The following is a 13,086-nucleotide window of genomic DNA, read 5'->3' on the forward strand; positions in this document are numbered from 1 at the left end:
AGTTTTTTAATAAATTTTTTTTTTTTTAATATTAAATCTGAAAAATGTTCCAAATTCTTAAAACTCACCTTCAATTTGTGGAATGGATCAGCAGATTGTGCAAGCAATAATTCCACAACGGCTAAATGTCCACCGGCGCAAGCCAACGAAAGGGGAGTGTGATCATTGTTTGTTGTTTGACGATTTACGTCGGCTCGTTTAGATATAAGGAATTGTACGGTACAAAGATGGCCAGCTCGACAAGCTTTCATTAAAGGTGTTCTACCGCCTTCGGATTCATGTTCCTGTTCGCAACATAATTATAACCGAGTCAAATAAAATAGAAATTATCATTTTTCTTTTTTTCAAAACAAAAAAAAATTATACTCACCATATCGGCGCCAAATTGCAAAAGAAGATCAGCTACATCGGTGTGACCATTTTCACAGGCATAAGTCAGTGCCGTGTCTCCAGTTTGCGTTTGGGCATGAACATCAGCTCCCGATTCAAGTAAATAACGAACAAGATCTAAATGTCCTTCCTGTGCGGCTTCCATTAACGGTGTTGACGCACCCAATTCAATATCGGCGCCAGCTTTTATCAAAAAGTCAGCGACCTCCAAAAATCCACCGCAACAAGCCAACGTAAGGGCAGTTTCTTGTGTCTCTTCCGTTTGGGTATTAATCAGCGATCCTAATAATCAATCATATTATAGATATCGCTTTCAAAAAAATTCACCAAAAAAAGCTATATTTTTTTATTCAAATTATTTTCCCAAAAAAAAGTATGATTTGCATAATGTATAAAAAAGTATAAAAATTTATAGCTCTTACTTGCACTATTACCTTGACTAAGAAGCAAGGCTACCATTTCTTCATGTCCTTCCCGCGCAGCTTCCATTAAAGGCGTATAACCCTCATCATTGACTTCCTCAATATTTGCTCCTCTTTCAATTAAAAGCATCGCTAAATCCACATGACCCCCACACGCTGCCAATGTCAGGGGAGATTCAAAACTGTCAGTTGGCATATTCACCTGTGCACCGGAATCTAATAATAATCGCGCTACTTCCACATGACCATCCATCGATGCTTCCATAAGTGCAGTATGCATTTCATCAGTTTTATGTTCCTAAAATAAAAAAAAAGAAATTCAAATAAAATCCTAAAGAAAAAAAATTGATTTTTTTCATACCTGATCAGCTCCTGCATCAAGTAAGAATCGAACCATGTCTAAATGCCCTTTATAACAAGCTAATGTCAATGCAGACTCTTTAAATTCATTCGAATGAGTATTAATGCCTGCTCCATGTTCCAACAAGATCTTGGCAACTGGAACATGACCTGCACTAGCTGCTTCCATCAAAGGTGTATGACCATTTTCATTGTGATCCTCGACATTGGCACCAGCTTCAAGTAGTGCTCTTACTACTTCTTCATGGCCGCCAGCGCAAGCGTACATTAGCGGTGTGTTACCTTAATGAAAAAAAAGAAAATTATATTTAACCTCCTCTCAAACAAAATTAATAAATAATCCATGATTTCTAATATTAAGAAATATTTCAAAATTTAGTACCTGATGTTGATTGAGCATTGACATCCGCTCCATGAGCTATGAGTAATCTCACTATATCCGCATGGCCTGCGCTGGCAGCTTCCATCAAAGGGGTGCAATCCCCCTTGATACCACGATCTTCAACGTTTGCACTCATTGCTAGCAATACCTACATTTCAACAAACACAACGTCACAAAAAACAATAATTTACATCCCATTTTCACTAAACAAATTAAACAAATCATAGATATTTTTCATCCAAAAATTGTCAATTTTTTTAAATCAAAAGATAAATTTTAAAATATTTAATATCAACACTTTTCCTTTCGTTTCTAAAACAGTTATTCTCTTGATTAATTTTACAATCAAATCAACGTTTATGATCAGCGATCAGAAAACATTTTTTAAGACGAAAAATCATCAAATGAAAAATCAAAAAAATCTTTTTGATTCCCAAAAAGGCACATTAAAAATTTAAAAAAAATTATCAATTTTTCAATTAAAAAAATTGACATTCTCAATACAAAAAAAAAAAAAAAAAAATTACTTAAAATTCGTATTCAATACAAGAAACAAAATACACATTTTTTTCCCATTTATGTAGTACTTTATAATAAAGCTTCCTGACATTCATGAGCCTATTTATTGTGTAAGCCACCAATCAACATTTGTCTTATTTATTCATACTTCAAGTAGAGCAAAGTACAAGCAATGACAATACAATGGACACAATACGATACATAGTAACTATAATATAGATAAGGTGGACCCAAAAAAAATTAACCACGCTTTTCCACATTATGTACAAGTATCTAAAAATATACACGTGTTTCTTATACGGAAACAAACAAACAAATTCCAAATTCTTAACGTACATATTCAATAAACAAACATTGTCCTCATAATTTATCATTCCCTCATTGAAGAAATAAATAAACAAAATATTAAAGGTCATGTCAAATTTTTCAAATTTACAAATTTTTCCAATTAAATAATAGTTTTTAATTTCAAAAAATTGAATAAAAAGGGGGAATTTTTTTTTATTTTGAAAAGAAACTGTAAATGGACAAAAAAAGAAAGATTATGAATATTGTTCATTACAGGGAAAAATTGTCAACTAACCTGTGCAAGTTCGTAATATCCAGCGGAACAGGCGAGAGAGAGTAAACTTTCTCCCTCTTCCGTTGTTTCGTGAACACTTCGACCCTCTGTTAAGAGCTTTTTAACAGTGCCAACGTCTCCGTCTGTACAAGCTTCAACAAGAGAGCGTTTCTCGTTTTGACTTCGGGGATTGTCGCTTCTCATACGAGTTAATGCCGCTGCCGCTTCGTCTAATGCACAAGAAACACTAGATGTCAGTCGACGTAAAACCTCGTGATCGGCCAAATGTTTTCCATCACCGGATGATAATTTTCCAATACCGGCTGCCTCAAGAAGTGCTTCTAAACGTGCTTGTGTCTCAGGATCCACCGATCGTTCAGGATCTTCAGGTGCGAGTAAAAATTTTGAACTCTCCGGATGATTATCTTCTTCTAATTCTGCTTGATCTATTGCAAAACACTCCACCTAGAATTTCAAATACAACTTTCAATATCGATAAATTCTAATTACTTCATCAAAATAGTACAAAATAATGTTTTAATAATAATAACAATAATAAACACTATTTATACGATGTTTCAAATTTTACCACATTAAATTTAACTTTTCAATTTTAAGGAAGAATCACTCATTTTTCATATCAAAAGTAAAATTTTAAATAAAAATGTACCTAGGTAATCAATTTTAATCCAAAAAAATTAAATTCCAATTTCTAATACAAATAAATAATAATAATACAAAAATAAACATAAAAATCGAGATAAAAATACAATTTTCAACACTTTCAATAAAACAATTTGTAAATTAAAAATTATTTTTTATTATTATTAAAAAATATGGATTTTTTTGTTTATATTTTCTATATTTCGTAAATAATACAAGGAAGAAAAATTAATTAATTAAATTTAATTAAGTAAACGTATTTGATTCATTAAAAAAAAGATACTAAATTTTTTTAAATACTTTATTAAGTTTATAAAAGTTTTTCTAAAGTTTAAAATTTCTTATAATATGAAAATTATGCTTCTTAGCATATTTTTTACGACTTGAAAATACTTTTATAAAACTTGATATTTATTTACTTTTCGTGTTAAAAATTAAAAATTAATGATTTCTTTTTGGATATTTAAAACAATATTTTGTAATAAAATTTGTACTTAAAGAAGTTGCAAATTTCGTTCATTTGAACGTTTAAAACATTTGGCTCATAATATTTTATAAAAAATTAAAAATTCAATTTGTATATAAAAATTCAAATTCAAGAATATAATTTCAGGTTAAGTTACATAAATAATTTTTCTTTTTGTTATTAGAAGCGTTTAATATTCATCCAATTTTTACTTTGAAGAATTGAAAATCAACTTATTAATAATTAAAATAATAAATTAAAAAATATTCACAATTTGATTTTTTAATGCTGAAAAATACAAAATAGAACTTTATTTACTGTCTTGTAGATTCTTCCTTAAATATTTTTTACAATTTCTAAAATATATTTTAAGTGAAAATTTTCTAATCCCAAAAACTAGAATTATTATTATTATTATTATAATTATTATTATATAAAGTGGATAGAAACTTTTTGGTTAAGTGAAAAATCTGTTGCTGGTAAACTTCGCAATCTTCATTTTCATACTTTTCAATCTCGTTATATAAGTAGTTATAAATGCCACACAATAAGATACTATAGAAATCAAGATAAAAATTTTATTTTCTTATAAAATTTTCTTCCCCTGTCTCAATTTGTTTGTTTTTGTTTTTTTGAAAATTAATTTTCTTCCTCCGTCACCATGTAAATTGTTTATTATCAATTTTATAATTTTTCAATTATTTTAACAATTATTTCTTATAGATTTATGTTCAAAAAAAGAAGTTATTTTCTATATTCACATCACTCATGTCAATAAATCCATTATTTTCTTTTCATACCTAAATTAAATGTAAATAAAGTACAATTTTACGGATTGTTCTTTCATTCATTTTTATTTAAATTTAGCCTCTTCACTTTTTAATTTTGAAATTATTAAAATTAGTTTTTAAAACAAATTATTTTTTAGTTTATTCAATTAAAAAAAAAAATTTTTATTTTCCTATTTTTTTCGTGTAAAAATGATAAATATGTTGGAAATTTTAAAGAATATTAAAATTTTATCAAATTTTATAAAAAAAAACTAAGTGATAGAGAGGAAAAATTTTTCGCAAAATTTCCCAAAATTATCAACTTGACAGATCGAACCCCCCTTCCACCCCCCTACTTTTTCACACACTTTTTCACTGAAAGAAATAAAATAATAATGACATTAATTCGTTATCGAGAAATAGAACATAGTTCTGAATATCGATACGAACACTAAAACGAAACTCATATATGAACGATAGCGGCGGCGGCGGCTGCGGTGAAAATTGCAATATAAAAATTGAGGTTATGCTTGATAGGAAGGATAGCGCAAGAGAGTGAGACGCTTTTAAGTAGACATTACATTCTTCGAGAGTATAGTTGGCGATTGAAGGTGTCAGACATAAATTGTCAAAGACAAAGAAAAAAGAATGAGAACCTCGTTGAGAAATGATAAAGAAAAAAATGGAAAAGAAATTGAATGATTAAAAGTGTCAGCCTCACCCCATTGACTGGAGATATCACTGAGAGTGACTGAGACAGTCTTAGGTGCTCGTAGGGAAAACGTCAGTGTCGCGCGCAGGGCACTGACGTAAGTTTCACGTCGAAATTCGCGCAATACAAGTAATGAGCTATCACCAACACACACTTTAGAGCAGAGGTCGAGATGCATTAAACAGGTGAAAGTAATATGTATATATATATGTCTAATTGTAAGGAAAAGGATTGGCAACTTGTCTGAGAAGGAACATGCAAAGAGAACAATGTGCAGCCATTTCAAGGTGGATGAAACTGACACTTCCTCGCCTCGCCAAATCCCGCATACCTGAGAGTCTTTCTTTTCTTTTTTTTTTGTTTGTTTTCTCTTATCTACTTATTTTATACTATGCACGTCACAGGGGTCGCGCTCGTTTACCACTAAATCTACCGATTAAACTATATTTCTGCGAAATCATGGCATCGCGCGAAGAATCGCCGACCAGGATAATCGCGAAATCGGCGAAGACTCGTCGTTGCAAGTATATAAAATAATATGGTGGCAGTGGCTCTCACAGTATCCACGGATGCCACTGGCCCGCACGAACTCGACACGAATACACGCGACCGCTGACGAATAGACGAATACCTACACATACAAAAATAAAGATGTGTGTGGGGTAACACACAGTCAAGACTTGCTAGTAGTCAGATAGTCGTCATCGTTTATGTTCTCGTCGCACTTTTTTCTACACTATTTGTCGTTGTCGTCTGTTGTTCAAGGTTTGCACTCACAATTCATTTCCTTCATGGTGATACAACACAACTAAACACTATCATAATTCACAAAATATCCTATACTATACACATTAGCGAAAAGCGATTCTGTCATAGCAAAAATGAGGCTCGATTTACAATTTGCGTGATGGCGTGCCGACTTGCCTGGAACTGGAATTCGACACATTGAACTCGAACCAGGCATATTTTGCCAGAGAATATATCCAAACTTTCCCACCAATTATTCTTGTTATTATTATTATTTCCTCGATATATTCACAATTTGCGAATGTATTTCTTTCTTTTTTTCACTTTTTTTTTCTTTTATTCAACCATTTCACTTTGCACTATTTTTTTGCAATTTTAAAATTTCTTCAACTTTTTCACCACATTTTAATAAGGGGAAAAAACTATATATGACTCGAGTATATTTCAACCACATACACGTGCAATTGGTAAATTAAAGCAGATTAACAGAGAGCATACAGCAACATACCGATCCATGTTCCTCAGTAGACATATAGATGTCGTGACACTATGGGAAAATATAAAAAAAAAAAACACTTCACATCAAGAAGAAAAGAAACAAAGAAAATATTTTTTTTATCGAAGTAAAATATGAATTGAAAGACATGTTATCTATATAAATTTGCGACTATCCGGGTATAAGGTTGACGTGGTCTATGTGTGTCTAATGCCGCGCCGGAGCTACAGCTTTCTGGAAACACCCACTATCCATTATATTATTTGCAAATCGGCGAGAGAGGTCTATTTTACCGATCGAGCAGACTGACTATAGTAGCCCAAGGCAGGAAATGGGCGATTCTCATTTCTCTAACAAAGGAATATTGAATATTGTTAGCGATTGTTGATTTACTAGCCAACAGTGTTAGAATTTTATAATTATTATAACACTTCACTTTTTTTAAAATTAATTTTATCATTTTCGTAAAAATTGACAAAAAAAAATTTTATATCAAAATTTTTTTGAACAACTTCCTTGAAATTATTTAATAATATATTAAAAAGTTTTAAATTCACACTTAAACAATTAAAATATTCCATTTTGAAACACGACATACTGACATAACCTCAAACTAATAAAGTGTTTATAAAATAATAAAAAAAATTTATTTTATATGAATGCGTTTTTGACAAACGAATGTTTTTTACTTCCTTAACATAAATTAATTCCTAAATATTTAAATATTTACTTTTTACGAAATATCATATAGCAAGTAATTAATTTTTCAATAAATAATAAGTTTTCTATTTCTATTTTTGATTAAATAAAATAATTAATATTTATAAATCCTTTAATAATTTGAAGTAAAAGTACATATTGTTTCATTAGGAATAAATAATTTAAAATGAAATTTCTATTTTTTATTCATTTTTTAGAAATTAATTTTTAATACAGATTTTCAGTGAATTTAAAAAAATTATTTACTTTACATAATCGGTTACTTTATTATTAAATAAATATTTATTTGTATCAAATAATTATTATTTGAGTCAAATTAAATTATATTTATTTCCAATACACAAATTATTGGTTTAAGTATAGTTTATTTTATTCAAATAAATATTTATTTGAGAATAGAGAATTTGAATAAAATATTTTTTTAATTTTCATTTCTTATTTTTATTATTTGAGTCAAATTAAATGGTATTAGTTTCAAATATAAACACTATTCATTTTAATAGTTTGTTTAATTCAAATAAAAAAATTATTGGTTTATATACAGTTTATTTGATTGAAAAATTTATTCTGTTCAAATAAATATTTATTTGATAATATAGTCAAATAACTGATTACTGAAATAAATTAAATTTTTTTACTATGTATTTAAAATTTATTACATCAAAAATTGGGGGAAATTACTTTTAAATAGGTATATAAAAGTTGTTATTTCTTTCAATAAATTTGACTTTTCTGTCATTTTAAAATATAAAGAAAAAAATAGAAACCCCCATGGAATAATGTAATAAATAGTAGTTTTTTTTAATTAATTATGATTTTCAAAAATATTTAATTCTATTTTGATCAAATTAATCAAACTTAACCTTTTATAATCAAAAGTAATCGATTGTTATCAGACATTTTTGAATTTGACAACGGGGTTTTAAATTTTTTTACTTTATAAAATAATTATATCTCACGTAAACAAAAATGCCAGTAATTAAAATTTATAAAATAACGTTTTTTTTAATACTGTCAGAAGGTAAAATATAAAATTCTAAATGTTAATCGATGGAAAGCCATATAATTTGAAAAATTTATTACTCTAAATTTAAACTGACTATAATAATTATTGCAATGCAAAAACTTTACGTCAATAAATTTTGGGTTGACTGCAGCGTAATTAGTTTTAAAATCAACCAAAGGTGTTTAAGTGTTGGGTAAGTTACTTTTTATTTTTAGTAACTCGTCACAGTTATAAGTTACTTTATAAAAAAAGAGTAAATACCCTTTGTAATCAACAATTCTAAGTAAATGCATACTTATAGAAGTTTAAATGTGTGTAAACATTTCAAAGACACAATTGCAATAAAAATTGGTTCATTCGTTATTATTATTCAAGTTTTCTAATAATTAAAAATAGCAGACAAACTGAAAAAGTAGTATATATATAATGTTGAATATCTAACCTTTCTAAACGTATATAACATATTGTGCAATTATTTACAAGGACAGTAACATTCACTGAATTTTTATCATTTACAGAAGTAGGGAAAAAATTAAAAAAAAAAAAGGAGAGAGAAAAAAAGAAGAAATCATTAATAAAAATATCACCAGCTTCCATTTATATATATGATGGAAACAAATTGTGAATAATATAGGACTAGCTCTCTCATATTGAATTCTGGGATTTTCCGGCACACGAAATTCCAGTACACATTCTAATTTTTCCGGTTGGATGACCACCCTGTAACCTTCCTGTGGTAAAATTTACCGTATAGAATATGTTTATACCGACACTCAAGATACTTTTTTTTTCTCCTAATCAGTTATCACTTTGCAAATATACAATTTTTTTTTTATTTATTTAAAAACTGATAGTTTACTGCGTTTGAACAAATTGATTGCGGAAATTTTAAATTATAACTTGTTTTCAAAATAAATATTTATATTAGAAATAAAAAAGAAATACAAAATTGCAACGTGGAAAATTAAAATTAAAAGCAAAGAAAAAATAATTGAAAAAAAAATGCCTTTACCTTTAGAATATCTTTAATAATTTCGAAGAGAAGAGGTTATCTATGATTCTATATTAATATAGAGATAGTCGCTTTTCTGCATTAATTATAATTATTAGTTCATAATCCATAAGAGGTCAATCTGTAAATAAATTTTTTTTAAAATCAATTTTCTAAAAAAAGAAAAATATAATCTTTTTTTTCTATACAGAGAAATACCCTACATGATTTGATTTTTTAATTATATTATTATTATTATTTTCAGCTAATATTTTGTAAAAAGTGATTGACTTTTTTTGTTCAATAAAATTTGCTTTATTCAAAAAATATTAATGATTTCATTAATTTATTTTTGTATTTATTAATTTATTTAAAACTTAATTGTTCAATGAATAAACAAAACTTTATTGATTAACGTTAAAAAAAGAATTTGCGTTCTTTTCCTGTTTACAGTCATCTGGGAAATTCGTAAGTGTAAACATTATAAAACTTTACTGTTAAACGTTTCTCGGACGTATACAGTAAAAAGCAAGAAAGCAATATTAATTGAGGAAAAAAAATTGGAGCACAATATTTATATACTTTATAAAAATATTCTTTATAATTTGACGAAAATTAAACTTTAAAAAAATATTAATGTAGAAGAATAATTTTCTTTTTGTTTTTCTACTAAACTACAAAAAAAAATTGTTGATAAAATTTTTGTTTACATTATAAATGTTTGTTTAAAAACTTTTCTTTTTTATTTAAAAAAAAAAATTACCTACAGAGGTTGTCGAACCTTTGCACCAACAAAACGTTAAAGTATTGTTGTGTACTTCTTTTTTTTTTATGAATCTTTTATTGTCAAAAAATGTTAAAGGAAAAAAAAATTTATTTACATATTGTAAGTATTAAAGATAGTAGCAAGTAGTTAATAAAAATTGTTTAAAAACTACTATCGATTACAATTATTATCGACTCTTTCAGGGGCGTAGAAAAGAAAATTTTTTCAGGGTTGTAAAATACTGTGGATCATTGAATTCTGTCACCATAAATCTTACACTACTGCGTACATATATTCAAATAACTAAGCTTAATTGAATGATTTAATCAATTACAGTAAATTAGTTTCTTAGTCACTAATTTTGATTTTTTTCAAATGTGAAAAAAATACACCGAAAATTAATTAAATTATATACAATGAATAAAAAAAGGTTAACATAACCTAAAAATGAATTCCTATTATCAAATTATTGCGAGAAAAAATCACTTATTCAATTAATTTTCAACTTTACTTAATTAAATTACTGTGTATTGACTAATTGAAATTTAATTAATTGGACTTTTCTCCCAACTTCTGGACAGTCCGTTATTTATTTTCTTTATGTGACAGGTATATAATTGACATTATTCCGTGTGATGGGACACACACATTGGCGTCGAAATAATATATATTTAATACGCTAATCTCAATGCATTTGTGTCCATTGAAAGAATGACGAACACACACGCACACTTGAAAATAATACACGCATGTATCACGCACATGAGAAATGAGAAGTACTTTGGCTCCAGTTTAACATTACATATATAACGTTCATTGAAATATTTCGACCATGACTCTTGGGAGAGAAGAAACTAGCAGCAAGAGAGAAAAAAAGGAAAAAGATGAGAAAAAACCAGAGAGAGAGAAAGAGAGAGACAAGGGAAGGTACTGTGGAGAGCACGTGAAATGATTTTCTAGGAAAATACTTCAAGGGCGAGATGGAGGGGGAAGTGTGGAATGAGTAAGGCTATACACAAAAAAAAGGAAAAAAGACAAGATGCAATCAAAGAGATGTTTGCGACGCAATGCTCGTCGTTAGACACTTGTAAGAATATTGTCGTCATGATAGTCATACACACATTCTTTCTTTCTCTCTCTCTCTCTCTGACGTCTCGCCAACAAATAGTGCATATATCCCCGATTATGTAACAATTTCTGCGCGAAATCCCTTATACCTTTTTAACCTCCATGAAAGAATGACGAGAACCCGAATCAGCGCAGTCGACAATTCACAAGATTCATATGATCGTATATATATATATATATATACATATATATATATAAATGATTTAAAGGAGAACGACCTTGCAGACCGGTATATAGGGACTAGAAAAAAAAGTCTCGAGGTCTTGGGCATAAGGAGGCAGGAATATCTAAGACAGGCTGGGACAGGACAGGCCAAAGCCCGGCAAACAGACAGGCGCGCCGCACACCGTTTCGTACAGTGCGATTAACCCCGTTTAACGGATCTTTTTCCCGAGACCAACTTTTCGCGACATTCCTATAATGCACTGCTCGATATACCCTCGCATGCCAATGCCGTGTACTCACGACGTAAAACAATGAGCCTCCACCTCTCTTTCTCTCTCTCACTCACTCACTCTCAACCCGCTTAGAGAGGAACGTGGCCATTATCTTTCTATCTTTTTACTCTCCTCTCTCACTCTTACATTCACAGTGAATCGCGAAAAAAATTTATGAAACCTTTCCAATTCTTCCAGGACGATGTCCCGTGTTGAAATTTTTCAAGAGAAAAGATTTTAATTTTTTTTCAGAGGAGACGTTGATTAGTCATGATATAAATGAGCAGAAAATATGTGCAAGAGAAAAAGAGAGAGAGAGAGACAAAGGAGTATGTGTGAGTCGGTCGAGAAACTCAAAAGACACACACATAGGGACTAGAGAACACCTCTCTTTCTCTCTCTCGCACTTTTTCATTGGCTAGATCAGAAGGGGTCGCTCTTTCTCACTCTCTCTCTCTCTCTTTCTCTTTGTGGTTTCACGGGGAAAAAAAAATGAAAAAGCATCCCTTTACCTCCGAAACACTATCCTCCTCACTCTCCGACGAATCTGTCATAAAGCGAGGTTGTAATTCCGAGAAAGTCTCGTTGGACTTTGTTGGACTGGAAATGGAAGATTGGGGAGTCGACGACGTCTTCCCAATGTCGTGGTGAACACTATTCGATGCTTTCTCGTTTTGTGTTTTATGTTTCTGGCTATCCGCAGTTGTTCCTTGTGCTACATTCTGCATTTTTACCTGTCGGATGAATCATAAGCCACCAATTTTTTTTCTTTTTTATTGTATTCACGACGCGAAATCACCCACGAAACACTCTTCACGAAAGACAAAATATCTCACTTTTTCGCCGTCATTCACGTAAGCTTAATACCCGCCATGTCTACTGGTTTCGGCACTCGGCTTTCTGGATTGTCGGCTCGGCAGTTGTCGCAAATTGTCGGGCATTGGATGGTGTCGCTACTAGCTGTCGGTTCAAGAACTTCTCTCTATACTGACACACACGAAAGCCTGCTACGCACACACATTTAGGGAGGGATAAATATAGGTATATTTTAAATGATCGCCGTACTATCACAACTGACGCACACAATTAAATTGGTATAACATCGATGAAGGCCTAAGCAGAATAGATTCTTGAACGGGAACGCAATCGTAAACGGAAACGTAAGAATGTGTAAGAGAAGGATAGCAAATATCTTTATTCTTCTCTCACCCATTCTTACGTTTCCGTTCACGATTGCGTTCCCGTTCAAGAATCTATTCTGCTTAGGCCTTGACCGCTGCTGCTATGGCCGTCGAAACGACGACACGTCCGGTTTCAACTCGAATAAAATACTATTCACCGCAACTATTATTCGCTCCTATTGGTTGTTCATTCATCGAGAACTATTCCCGCGCTTTTTTTAAATACTCAAAGAAATTTTATAAAATTCATTATTTTTTGTCTAATTAATGTTTCTTTTGATTTTATTTAAAAAAAATTCGACCAATATAACCAATATTAATATGAAAAATTTGGAAAAATCACAAAATTTTCTATTGTTTATTTCAAA

At 30.0% G+C, this 13,086-nt stretch overlaps 1 protein-coding gene across 9 annotated transcripts in view; it reads right to left on the minus strand.

Moving 5' to 3' along the window:
- Positions 1-12,459, minus strand: part of LOC127278996 (ankyrin repeat domain-containing protein 17) — a 36,763-nt gene extending 24,304 nt beyond the window's left edge. For 4 of the 9 annotated variants that reach the window (XM_051301025.1, XM_051301021.1, XM_051301024.1 and 1 more), the window contains exons 1-7: positions 12,050-12,457; positions 2,657-3,100; positions 1,555-1,702; positions 1,174-1,454; positions 813-1,110; positions 371-672; positions 69-284 (exon numbers count right to left, since the gene is read on the minus strand). In XM_051301025.1, coding sequence (XP_051156982.1) covers positions 69-284; positions 371-672; positions 813-1,110; positions 1,174-1,454; positions 1,555-1,702; positions 2,657-3,100; positions 12,050-12,265 — 1,905 coding nt within the window. In that variant the 5' untranslated portion in view covers positions 12,266-12,457. Of the gene's footprint in view, positions 1-68; positions 285-370; positions 673-812; positions 1,111-1,173; positions 1,455-1,554; positions 1,703-2,656; positions 3,101-5,577; positions 5,741-6,501; positions 6,684-12,049 lie in introns of those variants that run through there. The other 5 variants (XM_051301029.1, XM_051301023.1, XM_051301026.1 and 2 more) reach the window with 4 other exon arrangements.
- Positions 12,460-13,086: the final 627 nt, after the last annotated feature.

This window comes from Leptopilina boulardi, unplaced genomic scaffold, assembly GCF_019393585.1.
Source record: "Leptopilina boulardi isolate dan_hultmark-lab unplaced genomic scaffold, ZJU_Lbou_2.1 LbouV2_213, whole genome shotgun sequence".
NCBI classification, from domain to species: domain Eukaryota; kingdom Metazoa; phylum Arthropoda; class Insecta; order Hymenoptera; family Figitidae; genus Leptopilina; species Leptopilina boulardi.